Here is an 11,903-nt window from a genome sequence, read left to right on the forward strand (position 1 = left end):
CCCGCCCCATCCCTGTGGCCCCTCCCCATTCCCGTGGCCCCGCCCCATCCTTGTGGCCCCTCCCTATTCCCGTGGCTCCTCCTCACTCCCGTGCCCCTCCCCATTCCCATAGTCCCGCCCCATCCCTGTGGCCCCTCCCCATCGTTGTAGCCCCTCCCCATTCCCGTGGCCCCGCCCATCCCTGTGGCCCCTCCCCATTCCCGTAGTCCCTCCCCATCCCTGTGGCTCCACCTCATTCCTGTGGCCCCGCCCCATCCCTGTGGCCCCTCCCCATTCTCGTGGCCCCTCCCCATCCCTGTGGCTCCACCTCATTCCTGTGGCCCCGCCCCATCCCTGTGGCCCCTCCTCCACTTGTAGGTCCCTCTCCTTGGGGTCCCGGGCCAGCCTCCTTGGGGACTGCGGTTCCGGCGCCTTGCCCAGCCCAGCTGCTCTGGGTACTGGGAGGTGGGTGTGCCAGGGGCTGGCGCTGGGGCCGCGGAGCCGGTGTGTGTAAGGGCTACGAGTTTCATTCCGGGAGGATGGAGCCCTTCAGGAGGTAGATGGCGGGGACGAGTGCGCGGCCGTGTGAGTGGGCTTCCCACCACCCACCTGTGCACGTGAAAGTGGTTAGAACGGCGAGTTTCGGGATAGGTTTATTTTGCCGCAATAAAAGAAATAAGCACATTTTCATGCTAAGTGAAAGAAATCAGACAGAGAATGGCTAATACCATGTGACCTCACGTATGTGTGGAAGCTGGAAAAACAAAAACCAAATTCGCAGATACAGGGAGCAGATGAGTGGTTGCCAGCAGTTGGGGGTAACGGGGAGGGGGGGGCAAAAGGGGTGAAGCAGATCAAACGGTACGAACTTCCAGTTGTAAAATAAATAAGCATTGTGGGTATTCTATGGAACAGGCAGAGTGGTAATGCTGGTTAAAACTACTGTATTGCGTATCTGAAACGTGCTAACAAAACGAACCTTAAACGTTCTCATCGCAAGAAAAAAACTAAACTGTAACTATGTGTGTGTTGGATGTTAACTAGACTTTCGGTGATCAATTCACAATACACGCAAATATCGAATTATTATGTTGTACACCTAAAGCTAACAGAATGTTATATGTCAATCACATCTTAATAAAATCAATACATGCATAAGCAATTGCCATTTCATCCTAAAGGCAAGAATCAGACAATTCAAATTTGTGTAAAAAAACAAAAAACCACAAAACATCTTGCCCTGACTCCTGGAGTGACTAAAGGAAGAAATAAATGCTGGAAAACCCCAAAATACAAGGGCGGGTCCAGTTGTCCGCCTCCCTGGTGATGTTGGGGTGAGGGGCGCATGCATCTCCCTGGACCAACGACTGACACAAGCGGGCCCCCTTGTCAGCAATGTAGGTGTCGGGGATGCCACAGGGACCGTCCCCACATATCCAAACATGGGGTCGGACAGACTGGGGGGGACAGACTGGGCAGGGGACAACGGAGCAGTGACAAAGGTGGTCATCTCAGGAAGTGCAGGCCGCAGAGACGTCCCGTCCTGATCCACGTGTGGTGGATAGAATAGAATAGAATAGGATACGATACAATGAAGTGGAGGAGAAGGAAATGAAACAAAATAAACGAAACAGAACAAGGCAGCCACCAGCCGTCCCCAGAGACCCCGTCACTCGCCAGGCGAGCCACAAACGCCACAGGCGTAACCGAGACCCCGTCTTCAGCACGACGTTTGAGCTCGCAGCTGCTCCGCGAGGGGCGTCACTTCCTGGCCAGGATGGCATCGTAAGGGCCACCAGTCCTCTTGCACTGGACGTCCGGGAAGCCGGCGGAGGCCAACAGGGCACAGTACTGGGCGGGCGTCCGTTCCTGGCCCTCCGTCTGCGTCAGCATGTTCAGCGAGTACAGCTGCGTGGTCAGAGGGCCCCGGCCGTCCGCGTCCAGGAGGCTTTCGATGACCAGCACGCCACCACCTGACAGGGAGAGGCGCGTGAGCGAGGGGCCCGCTGCCCACACCGTGTGCCAGGCCCGTTCCAGGCTCCCAGCCACGCTGGCTCTGCCACGGCCCCGGCCACCTCACGTCCTCACAGCTGCCCACATCGATATGTTTGACCCCTGGGTAGTTTTACATTTAAATCTGCATCTACTGGTCATCTGTAGTCACCATGGAAGTCTGGTGACCGACGTGATGCGTGAAGAACAAAGATGCTGGCGACCAAGTAACAAGGAGCTGAGAGTGACAGTCCCTCCATGCGTTTCCTAGGTGTGTCCAGGGAAGGGGTCCACCCCTCGGTCTCTGAACACGACTCGTCACTCACAGGACCACAAAAATTTCCAGGAAAAAGAGCGGGTTCTGGGGCCGGGGCAGCCAGCAGGGGGCCAGGACGGGGTGAGGACAAAAAGCAAGAAGGCCCTGGGGGTGGCAAGGCTGAGCAAACGGAACACAGGCAGCCAGGAGAATGCGGACTTCAGAGAAACAACAAATTGATTCTAGTACAAGTGTGCCCCATGCTCCGTTTGCAATGAACCATTTTGAAGGCCTCTTAAATTTCACAGGCTAGAGTTGTCTCATCTGAAACCCGGAGCTGTTACTAGTCACCAACCCCACTGATGGGATGTATTGACTGTTATTGCAGCTCAGGGCACCTGTCATAACAGCTATGCCCACGTCCCCATGGACCACCAGGATGGGTGACCTCAGAGGACAGCTGGGACACTGTCCCCCATGGACACCAGGACGAGGACACACCACGTCGCCTACCTGGCTTGCAGACGTGCCCGATTCGCGCCAGCAGCTGAGCACACTTGTCATCGGCCCAGTCGTGCAGGACCCTGGCCAGGATGTACAGATCTGCCTCCGGAAGGGGGTCTCTAAAGAAATCCCCTGCAACACAGGGCGGGGCCCTGGGTCAGGCCGCGGCCCGGCGCCATTTGGGTCATGCAGCACCGAGCACGGACGGGTCACCTGGGGGGACCCAGCGTTCCCCAAACCTTCCCGGCTAGCGAAGCTCAGACCTCACCCTGAAGAGCAAGACGACTCGGTGAGCACCAGACAGCTCTGAACGACGGCTGGGGCCCCCTTTCCCTCCCTCGGGTCTGGAAAATGTTGTTTTCCCTTCATTTCCCAAGGTTCCGTGTCCGCACACCGTCCCCCGTGGCCCTCAGCCGTGCCGTTCAGGAGGCCCGGGCACCCGGCCGGCAGCTCCCGTGTGATGAGTGAACAGAAGCAACAGCCAGGACGTTTTCCCGGTTGAGAAGCGATGCCCCCGAGAGACCCTGACCCTCAGGTTCTGCCCATCACCCGACTCGTCACACCTGTCCTGCAAACCCAGGGCCGATTTGGGGAGTGAGATCAGCTGGCCTGTGGGGCTGAAACTCAACAAGGAACAGGAGGCGGGAACGTGTGTTGGGCGGTGCCTGAGCTGTTTCCTGCATCTGCCCCCGAAGCTGCCACGGAGGGAGCCCCGAGCCCCGTGACTCAAAGGCAAGCAGTGCCACCCCGCTCTCTGCCGAGCTGCCACGGTCTCTGAGCCCCGAATGGCTCCCGGTCCCCTTCGTCTTCTGGGTCAGTAACGACCCCTGATCTGGCCTTCAACCCACTTCGTTTGCTGACATTCATGAGTGGTTTTGATTTACAAACTGGCATGAGTGTCGTAGGGGCTGTCGTAACAAAGGGCCCCCCACCGGGTGGCTTAAACCACAGACACTCATCCTCCCCCCGTCCTGGAGGCCAGGAGGCTGCCGCCACGCTGTCCCAGGGCCACGCTCCCTCCGGAGGCCCCAGGGGACCAGGGGACGGTCCCTCCTGCCCCGTCCAGCTCCTGGGGGCTCCAGGCGTCCCCGGGTGGGTGGCCGCCTCCCCCCCATCTCTGCCTCCGTCTCCACGTGGCGTCCCTTCCGTGTCTGTGTCTCTCCTCTTCTGTCCCTGATAAGGACACTGTCATGGGGTTCAGGGCCCCCCGACCCAGGAAGCCCTCCTCTCAGACCCCTCACTCAGTCCCATCCGCACAGACCCCGTTTGCAGACAAGGCCCCGTTCACAAATTCTGAGTGGACACGAATTTTGAGGAGACAGCATTCAACCCACTGTGATACTCAAGAAAGGGTTAATTATGAGAAAATGTAGCTTTAGCTCCATGCGTCATGAATCATAGATGTAAGTTGAGGGTGATTATGCGGAAGGCGAAGCAGCCATGGGGACGGCCCACCATCGGCCTGTCCTGAGCGCCTAGGACGCACCTGTGCGCCCCCGTGGACACACACACGGCACAGGAAAACCCACCTTCACGGAAGCTAATCGGCTCTTCCTCCCCGAACAGGAAGTGCTTCCTTGCCGTTCGTACCACCTCCGGGATGTCGAAAATGGTGACGTGACATGCAGGGTACAGAGAAACACACTCCTTGGCCAGAGCCCCCGCACAGCCTGGAGTGGGCACAGAGAGTGACGGGCAGAGCGGCCACCATCGACCCCTGAGGGCCCAGGGCTGGGGGCGTGGTGTCCACGGTCACATCGTCACCTGTGAGCCCGCGTCCAGGCGGTCTTCGTGGATGGACTGCCCTGGGCCCTGACCTCCCCGTGGCCTCCTGCGGTCAGGCCGTCCGCCCGCCCAAGGGCAGAAAACAGCCACATTGCGGGGGGGGGTGGAAAGCCCCAGGCAGACGCCCTGAGGACGGCTTTTCCAGGGAACACCCTGATGAGGTGGCTCGAGAGGCCAGCGCAGGCTCATCCGGGGTCCCGCAGACCCCACCCGGGGCTCCCATCCAGCATTTTCACGCCCCAGCTGCCCCCAGGGAGGGCACCTCTGCCTTCTGCTCTTCTGTACAGAAACCGTGACCGTGGGGACGCCGCCCCTTCCGCAGGGAGACCCCCTGCGCCACAGGAGGGGCTCTGACCGATCCACACAGTTTGTGGCATTTACCCCCATTTCCCAGGGAAACTGAGGCACAGAGAGACGCCTCCCCCGCCCGGGGCCACGTAGCAAGCAAGGGACAGAAGCCACTTTGGAATCCAGGGACAACCCTCCCTGCTGGGGCACCGGAGGCCGGTGCAGAGTGGAAGGAATGACATTGGCCAGGGAGGGTCCCCCTCAGGGAGTCCTGTCTCCTTGTGCCACCGTCTTACAGGGTTTGGGGGAGCCCCTCAGATCGGGGGACCAAGGGCCAAGGGGCTCTTGAGTGTGCCCTGCACCCCGACTTCATCACGGGCAGTTCATCGTTTACTTGGTTCAAGGGTGGAGGACCCCGAATTTGGGAGGACCACCTCGGGCTGGCGCTACCCCAGCAGGTGCACCGGGCAGGTATTCTGCACCCCAAGTCCTCTCCTGTCAGGGGCTCATGTTCTCTGTGCCTTCTCTACAGCAAGGCAGCCAGGGAGGTGTGGGCGGCAAGTGGACCTGCTTAATACAGACCAAGGGGCGGCCCACCTCCACTGAACCCCCCATTCCGATCCTGTCAGGCAGGAAGGGAGAACAGCCACCCAACCCCGAGGTGTTCTAGGGCCTCCCGTGCCCGGCGTGGGACTCACACAAGATGCTCAAGCCTCGGCCAGGTCCCCTTCCCGTCCCCACTCGCATAAGAACACGAGGCTCCTAAGAGTGACATCTGCCACCCCCGCCCCGAGTCCCCCAAACTGGCCTGATGCCCGCAGACTCAGACAGTATTTTGCCTCCACAGGGAAGGTGCCAGGACACGTGCCAGCTCAGCGGCTCTGCGAATGGCTTCCCAGCAGCTGAGGGGCGGCCGAGGAGGGTGCCAGTCCCCAAAGCAGCCACCCTGACACAGCAGCTGGCCACCGGCCATGAGGGTGTGACAGGAAGACCCTCCCCACGGTGGGAAACGGGGGTTCGGTTTCCTTCCTGCAGGAGCTTACGGGGCACCGTTCAGCCTGGGGCGAGGTGCTGCCCACACAGAACCGGAACGCAGCGCCGACATCGGGACGCGAGACTCACCGCCGAGGTCGCAGACGACAGGGAACGGGGACAGGTCAAAGGCGGCCATCACGCGCCGGCCGTGGACACTCCACACGGCCTGCAGGCCTCGCATGAACTGCAGCCGCTCGCCCTCCGACCTGGCACGGGAAGCCGCGCTGGTGAAAAGCAGGCCACGTCCAGGGCGGTCATCGGGCACAAGGACGCGTGGCCCACAGGCACGCACGGCGACAGGGGGTCGGGGACGCTGAGGAAAGGTCTCGCTGCAGATGCCAAGCGCCCTGGGTCCGCCGCCAGCCCACCCCCAGCTCCCCAAGCCACGAGGAGAGGGCGTCCCCACATCACAACCAGCAGGCCCCGTGCTTCCTCATCAGGGAAGTCAAGCCGGGGCCCCCGCACCCCACCCGGCAGAGTGCAGGATCGTCTGCCCCCCTCTGCAGGTCCGGGAGGGGGGTCCCCACACGGGCTGGGGGTTCACGGAGCCGGGGAAGACGTTACAGGGGGGCGAGGGGTCCTGGAAGGGGGCAGAAGTGAGGAGGGTGGCCGGATGGGTGGCCAGACGGCCCTGTGGGCGTGTGGGGTTCGTCCCCCTCCTCACAGTCCCCCCTCCTCTGTCCCGGCTCATGGGCCGGCCATGTGGATGTGGTCTCAGCGGAGGACAACGCGGACCCCAGGGCAGAGGCACGGTCACCCAGCCCCAAGTGTCAGTAACGGCGACGTTGAGAAAGCGTCTCTTAGCATTACAGACTTAATCTCTCTCTCTCTCCCTCTCTCTCGCTCTCAATCCATCCATCCATCCATCTACTTATCCATCGACATAAATCAACTAGCTGCATCTATCCATCTATCTGCATGTCAACCATCTATCTAGCTGTCTATCCCTTATACCTCTATCTATCATCCATTGACACCTAGCTATACCTATGTACTGAAAGGCAAATCCGCGTCTGCTCAGGAAACGGACCTACACAGACATCGGAGCAGCGACATGTTCTTGTTTCGTTTTGCTTTTCAACTTTAAATATCAGCTCCCTTCCGTTTTGCTGCATTTGGACGCATTCATTCAGCCCGGCAAGTATTTTTTTTAAATAAGCGTCACGCTATCGGAGTCGGGGCTTGGCAGTACCTGTAGATGGCTGTGAAGAGCTCTTCCGAGGGAACCCCAAATGCCTTCAGATACTGGTTCTTCCCTTCTCTGAAAACAGACAAGAGGCTGTCACTCAAGTTCTTAGACAGTCACTGAACATCGGTGAACACCCACGTGCGGTCTCAGGTCCTCCCGTCAAATCACAGATGGAGCACGCAGGAAGCAACGTTACGTGGCCAAGCACACGCACGGGCTCCTTTCCAGAGAGAAATAAACACGTGTTCGGAGCTGCAAGGCCCCCGCCTAGCGTGGTCCCCTGGCAGGAGCAAAGGAGGAATGCAACTTAACGGCAATGTAAAGAACGTGGGGGAAATGTTCGCCATCCGGGCCACCGCAGTCCAGAACGGCCGATCACCTGGCATCTGAGGATAGGAAGCTCCTCGTAGCTGGATGGCCAACGGGTCTGCTTCTAGGTGGACAGCCAACCAGTCGACCCACAGACCCACAGCTAGAGGGCTGGCCGTCTGTCCCCACAGCGAGTCCGCAAGCTTGGGGCGCCTCCCTCAGGCGCTTTCCACGGGAGCCCCAGCCTTTTCCCACCCGCAGCCCCACCCTCGGCCCCCTAGAGACACTCAACTCAGGTGACTGTCAGACGAATGTGATCTGGAATGTAAATATCCGAATAATGACTATAAGCATGAAAATGACGAGCTGTATCTTTTCCAAAATCAACAGTGAAACTGTCCCGGGTTTTCACAGAAAAGTTACCGTGGGCTCCAGACGTGGCTGAAGCTAAAACAATTAAGAAAGAAAATGTAGAGCAGTGGTTCAAAGTGACAGGCAACTGTGTCCTGGCCCCCCCACTGCCACCCTGGGGCACATCTACGAAAACCAAGTGTCTGGGGACACGTCTACGTGTCACGCCGTGGAGGGCACCTGCTACCGAGAATGGTCCAGTCCCAAGCGTCAGGGCTGCCGAGGCTCGGGAACCCCGGCCTCACGTCAGAGCCTCTCCCGCCTCCGTCTCTGTCCACATCTGTCATCTATCCATCTACCATCCGTCATCCATCATCTATCTGTACGTATTTATCAGCTATCGCTATGTAGGACCTATTGCCTATTTATCTGTTCATCAATCATCTATCATTTATCTCCCTATCACCTGGGTGGCTAGCTAGCTATCTCTGTCTATCATCTATCTATCAATCCATCTCTCTATTGTTTATGTCTCTATCATCTATTTATGTATCTATCTATCTATCATCTATGTTTCTTCCTCTATCTCTCTCTCTGTCATCTAGCTAGCTAGCTAGCTATATCTATGTATTAATTACCTATCCTCTGTCTATCTATTATCTATCTATCATCTATCTATCTGTCTATTTATCTATCATCTATCCATCTATCTATCTCTCTATGTCTCTATCATCTAGCTAGCTAGCTAGCTAGATCTATGTATTAATTACCTATCCTCTATTATCTATCATCTATCTATTATCTATCTATCATCTATCTATCTGTCTATTTATCTATCTATCTATCATCTATCCATCTATCTATCTATCTATGTCTCTATCATCTAGCTAGCTAGCTAGCTATACCTATGTATTAATTACCTATCCTCTATCTATTATCTATCATCTATCTATCTGTCTATTTATCTATCTATCTATCTCAGTTGTCCCCAACTGCAGGTGATTCTGCCCTCAGGAGACACTGGGAAAACATCTGGGACGTTTCTGGTTGTCACACCTGGGAAGGGGGCGCTCCTGGCATCTGGTGGGTGGGACCAGGGACCCTGACCAGCCCCACAGAGCGTCATCAGCCCCAGACATCAGTGGTGCCAAGGCTGAGAGACCCTGGTGTGGCGTGAACAGTTACCGCTCGGGCAGCAGCCGGTTTCCGTCCCGCCGCCGTGCCCCCGCCGCCTGGCAGGCACCGCTTCCCCTGTATTTACAGTCCAGGGGCCGACACGAGACAATGTAACACCTGCTCTGATTTCCGAACCTCGCGGTGCCGTGTTTGGTTCCACGGGGACCCTGGCCTGTCCCGTCCTCCCCGCCCTCACACCAGCCCCCCCGGCACATCCCGCAGCCCCAGCAGCACCAGGCCCACCTCACGGCCTGGGCCAGGTGGCCCCAGCACAGGTAAGTTGTCCTGCCCAGGTACAGCAGCATGTGGTGCTGGGACTTGGGGCTGCTCCTGGCCAGGTAGGTGCTGGCCAGCTCCGTGTTTTCATAGAGCGCTGAAAAGAAGCAAAAAGAACAGCAACAAAATCACCAGCTACATTTCATGTCACCGTCACCTGCTCTCCCCAGCACTGGGACCACCGTGATTGAAGTGTGAGCCTCGCCTGTGAGCGTGGAGGTCCCCACGGCTGGGGGCTTAGCCTGAAGGAACGGGGTGACAGGTGGGCAGGTCCCCAAGCCGAGCCCCACTGGGAGGCCTGGAGAAGCAGGTAGACAGGCCAGCTGAGCCTGACAGGAAACCTGTATTAGAGTCTGTGCACTTTCAAATAACCACTTCCTTCACAATAGGGACATGGGGATGACATTCCAATTTGGAAAAGGAAAGGAACGCGAGGAGAAAGGGCTGCTTTCCTGCCGACTGCGGCTAAGCGGCAGGTGGCCCCGCCTGGGCAGGTGCCACACGTCACAGTGCCAGGCAGGAGGGCACACAGCCCTGAACGGCAGGCAGCAGGTGCCCTGGCTGTGAGCGTGCCCATCCCCGTCCCCACCCAGGGACCTCGTCCTGCCCAGAGAGGTACCTGGGCCGCCAAGGGCCACACAGCAAAGGGCCACTGCAGCGCCCGAGCCTCACCCGTGTCCCCCGCCTAGGGACCATCTCCCACAGGCTTGGTGCTCCGCACGGCAGCCCCTGCGGTCCTGTTCCAGGGGTAGCATCCTGCCAACGAGCCTGCCCCGCTCGTGGACAACAAGGCCTGTCCTGCAGCCATCTCCAAACATTGTCACAGCTGCCCAGTGCCTGCGGGTCTCACGTGGCCCCGAAGCAGAACCCACAGCCGGGATACACTGTGCAGCTGCCTCCCAGCCAAGCGTCTGGGAGCCCCCCACCCCCCGTCCTGCATGCTTTCCCATGTCCTCCCAGCCTGGACGGAGTGTTTGACAGGACAGGGGTTCCCCCCAGGACAGGGGCCCAGCAAAAGCGTCTGTGACATCTGCCCCTTTGCGCTGGATGCTGGCCCAAGCAGCGTCGCCTGCAGTGTCTGTTGGGGGTGGGTGGCCATTCGGTGCTGGTCTGCTGTGGCTGTAGATGGCCTGGCCGGTGCGGTTTGAGCCAATCTGCAGTCCGGCTATCTGAGAACTGTCACCTTCCAAATGACGCCTGATGGATGGAATTAACGGTCCCCACCTTTGCGCCCCAGAACCCCAGCAGGCACATGGCTGCTTGCTGCAAACCAACAGCCCAGCACCCAGCACCCACACAGCTGGGCCGCACACGCCTGTGCTTTCTGCAGCAGCCTAAGCCAAGCCTTCCCATCTTTGCAATTTCACAGATGGACAAAATTCTAAAGATGACCTAAACGCTCAACGTGGGGTGAACACATTTGAATTTTGCAAAGGAAAGACATTTAATAAAAAAAAAAAAACCAAAGGACGGTCACCCTGTTCCCGAAGAGAAAAGCCACTTCCACACCAAAATAAGAACAACACAATCTCATAAGAAACGGCAACCCTTGAATACATTTAAGCGTGATGGAAAACTACTCGTTATGTTTTTTCTCACGTTTGTGTCTTGTTCACTGCACACGGCAGTCTGGCCCTCGGCCTGCTCTTGTCAATAAAGCTTTATTGGGAGCCAGCCACACCTGTTCGTTCACATACTGTCTCTGGCTGCCGTGGGGGCTCCACGGGCAGAGACGCAAAGCTGCTGCACAGAGCACACGCCCCACGACGCTGGAAATGCTCACTTTCGGGCCCTTTACAGAAAAAGCGTGCTGACCACGCACGGGTCAAATGCCTCCTTCAAAGTGCCCGGGGAGCTTACCTTGTCCTCCTCTCGTTTCTGCCTCAAGCAGCTTCAGGGACACACAGGCGTCCAGCAGCAGCTGTGTCCCCCGGGCGCTGGCGCCCAGACGTGCGGCCACTGCAGCCGAGCCCAGGGGCTCCGGGGCCTCGGCGAGCAGGTCAAACACTCCCAGCTCACAGGCGGCAAAGAGGACCTCGAGAGAATGGAAAGGAGCCATCGAAGACACGCTGGCCACCTGTGTCACCGCGGCGTTGTGCACAGTCGCCGGGAGGCGGGAGCCGCCCAGCGTCCATCCATGCACAGACAGATGGATAAAGAAAACGGGGTCCACACAGACAAGGGAATATCACGCAGCCATGAAAAGGAGGGACATTCTGACGCCTGCGACAACGTCGATGGACCCGGAGGACCGTGACGCGACGCTCAGTGACATAAGCCAGGCACTGAAGGACAAAGCCTGTACGGTTCCTCCCTACAGGAGGTCCCTAGAGTCACAAATTCTCACACACAGGAAGCGGGTCGTGCCAGGGGCTGGGGGAGGACGAGGAGGGCTAGTCTTTCACGGGGACAGGGGACAGTTTGGGACGATGGACGGCGGCGATCGTTACTGACGATGTGAATGTGCTTAATGACACGGCGCTGTGTGCCTAAGAACGGTTAAAGCAGTAAGTTTCACAATGCATTGTTTTTGAACGCTGCTCCCACCAAGCATGGAGGAGGGAGGCTGTGTTTCTGCTCCTGCAAGCGCTGAGCACGACTGCGGCTTTGGGTTGACCAGCTGTCCGGGGGTGCTGCCATCTAGTGGGTGGATTGGTCCCCAGAGAAGGTGAGGGCCAGGCCTGTGTGGGGGCTGTGCAGGTCCGGGTGTGTGCAGCATGTGGGGGCCGCGCAGGCCCGGGTGTGTGCAGCATGTGGGGGCCG

The 11,903-nt window shown here is 58.3% G+C and overlaps 1 protein-coding gene across 1 annotated transcript; it reads right to left on the bottom strand.

Annotated features, from left to right (window-relative positions):
• Nucleotides 1-628: 628 nt before the first annotated feature.
• Nucleotides 629-11,199, bottom strand: ASMT (acetylserotonin O-methyltransferase). Its single transcript, XM_019631004.1, has 7 exons — nucleotides 11,001-11,199; nucleotides 9,108-9,237; nucleotides 7,032-7,100; nucleotides 5,927-6,045; nucleotides 4,261-4,401; nucleotides 2,741-2,863; nucleotides 629-1,952 (listed from the first exon to the last, which is right to left on the bottom strand). The coding sequence occupies exons 1-7, from the start codon at nucleotides 11,197-11,199 to the stop codon at nucleotides 1,741-1,743; spliced, it is 993 nt and encodes a 330-aa protein (XP_019486549.1). The 3' UTR covers nucleotides 629-1,740.
• Between the last annotated feature and the right edge of the window lie 704 nt (nucleotides 11,200-11,903).

The sequence above is a fragment of the Hipposideros armiger genome, unplaced genomic scaffold (genome assembly GCF_001890085.2).
Source record: "Hipposideros armiger isolate ML-2016 unplaced genomic scaffold, ASM189008v1 scaffold_970, whole genome shotgun sequence".
In the NCBI taxonomy this organism is placed as follows: Eukaryota; Metazoa; Chordata; class Mammalia; order Chiroptera; family Hipposideridae; genus Hipposideros; species Hipposideros armiger.

Excerpts from the sequence above, each read along its gene's own strand:
- ASMT (XM_019631004.1), bottom strand. The coding sequence starts at position 11,199 with ATGGCTCCTTTCCATTCTCTCGAGGTCCTCTTTGCCGCCTGTGAGCTG. Across the intron at positions 6,046-7,031 it reads CTCTTCACAGCCATCTACAG|GTCGGAGGGCGAGCGGCTGC; the intron begins GTACTGCCAAGC and ends TTCCCGTGCCAG. Across the intron at positions 2,864-4,260 it reads GCCGATTAGCTTCCGTGAAG|GGGATTTCTTTAGAGACCCC; the intron begins GTGGGTTTTCCT and ends CCTGTGTTGCAG.